At 40.7% G+C, this 1,542-nt stretch overlaps 1 protein-coding gene across 1 annotated transcript; it reads right to left on the minus strand.

Moving 5' to 3' along the window:
- Positions 1-303: 303 nt before the first annotated feature.
- LOC113464332 (uncharacterized) lies at positions 304-941 on the minus strand (the record flags this gene model as incomplete). Its single annotated transcript, XM_026813481.1, has 1 exon — positions 304-941. A coding segment is annotated over exon 1 (638 nt), but the record flags the coding sequence as incomplete, so codon positions are not given.
- Positions 942-1,542: the final 601 nt, after the last annotated feature.

A 1,542-nucleotide genomic window follows, 5' to 3' on the forward strand; every position in this document is an offset into this window, starting at 1 on the left:
CACTCGAACCGATGACAAGAGACAGTTCTCAGACTTACACTTACCAGACGTCAAGGCCGAATTGCCTTTTGCCGTACACATCCTGCTTGTCGCGATGAACGGAGCGTATAAGCTTCTTCAGGACAGTTTGCCTTTTCTCGCTTGTCTCTTCCTTTGGCTATTCGAGTTCTGCATTCAGATGCTTTATGTCCCAGCTTTTTACAAAAATTGCACTTGTAACGTTTTCTTTCAGACTTTTCTGTCTCCTTTTGGTTTGATTCAATATTACTAGACTTATAGCTAGTTTTCTTTGGATTTGAGTACCTTTGCTTAGACACAAACAATGCTTCCGAGTCATCTCGGATTCCTTTGCCTTTTCGTGCATTGAATTCTTCGAGTAGTTTCACTTTGAGAGCTTCGGTGTCAGGTAGTTCATCTCTTGCTTCTATAGCGCATCGAAAGTTGTCATACGAATCAGGGACACTGTACAGGAGTAATATAGCCAATAGGTCTTCAGAGATTGTAATATCCATCTCATATAGTTTGTCAACCGTATTAAGAAAATTGGTTACATGACTGGCCATATCATCGTCTTCTTTCATTTTCGTGAATAGGAGCCTTTTTAACAAGGACGTCTTCTTTGCCGGTCCCTTTGACTGGTAGATACTCTCGAGTTTAATCCACATTTCCCTGGACGTAGTGCAGTTTTTGACGTGACACAATTCGGAAGGATTGATAGCGAGTGTTATATCAGCTTTAGCCTTGTGGTCGTTTTTATCCCACGCTGCTATTTCAGCGGTGTTCGCATCGGTGGCTGGTACAGCCTGTTCGGGCCTAGGTTTTGTTCCATCGACGTATTCCCATCTGTCGTTTTTTACTAGGACAGCTTCGATTTGTTGCTTCCAAGTGTCATAATTCTCCTTACCCAATCTGTCCATTTGGATTGCGAATCCTGAGGCCATGATTGTTATTCTCCTTACACAACTTTCAGACGGTAGCAAACTTTTGGGGTTAGCTTTGCTTCTTTCTCCGTCCTGGTCGGTGACTGAGATTCCTTTTTTTTTGTTTTTACACACGCACGCAGTTCGTTCGTCCTGGACCCATAACCTGTTGTTTTAATGCAATTTATTCATGAAATACAACTTATAAAAGAAGAAATACACTTGCGCATGTTAACGAACATAAGAGCACAGCCTTCTTTAATACCTAGCCATGCTAAGAGTAAAATGGCAACACCGAAGGAGTCCGGCCTCCTGTACCTAACTCAACCTGCTCCATCGGACTCCACACATGCTCCCAACTTCTCTCTATCGGACTCTCGGTTTCCCGCCTGTTCTTTAAATGTGTCTTCTCCATAAAATAAACTCACACGAGGCTTGACTCGTAAAATGTAGGAAGCAATAAGAAAATTTGTCAGGAATAAGGCAGGTAAGGTAAGATTTATTTGTTTCTTTTAATTTATAATTACGCCGGAGATCTTTTTTTGTAAGCTGCACAGTTGTTTATTGATACATTCCAATTTTAATATTAATAGTATTATATAATTTTGATTTATTGTATATA

Source organism: Ceratina calcarata, unplaced genomic scaffold (assembly GCF_001652005.2).
Source record: "Ceratina calcarata isolate Rehan_Ccalc_2016 unplaced genomic scaffold, ASM165200v1 scaffold3347, whole genome shotgun sequence".
NCBI lineage: Eukaryota > Metazoa > Arthropoda > Insecta > Hymenoptera > Apidae > Ceratina > Ceratina calcarata.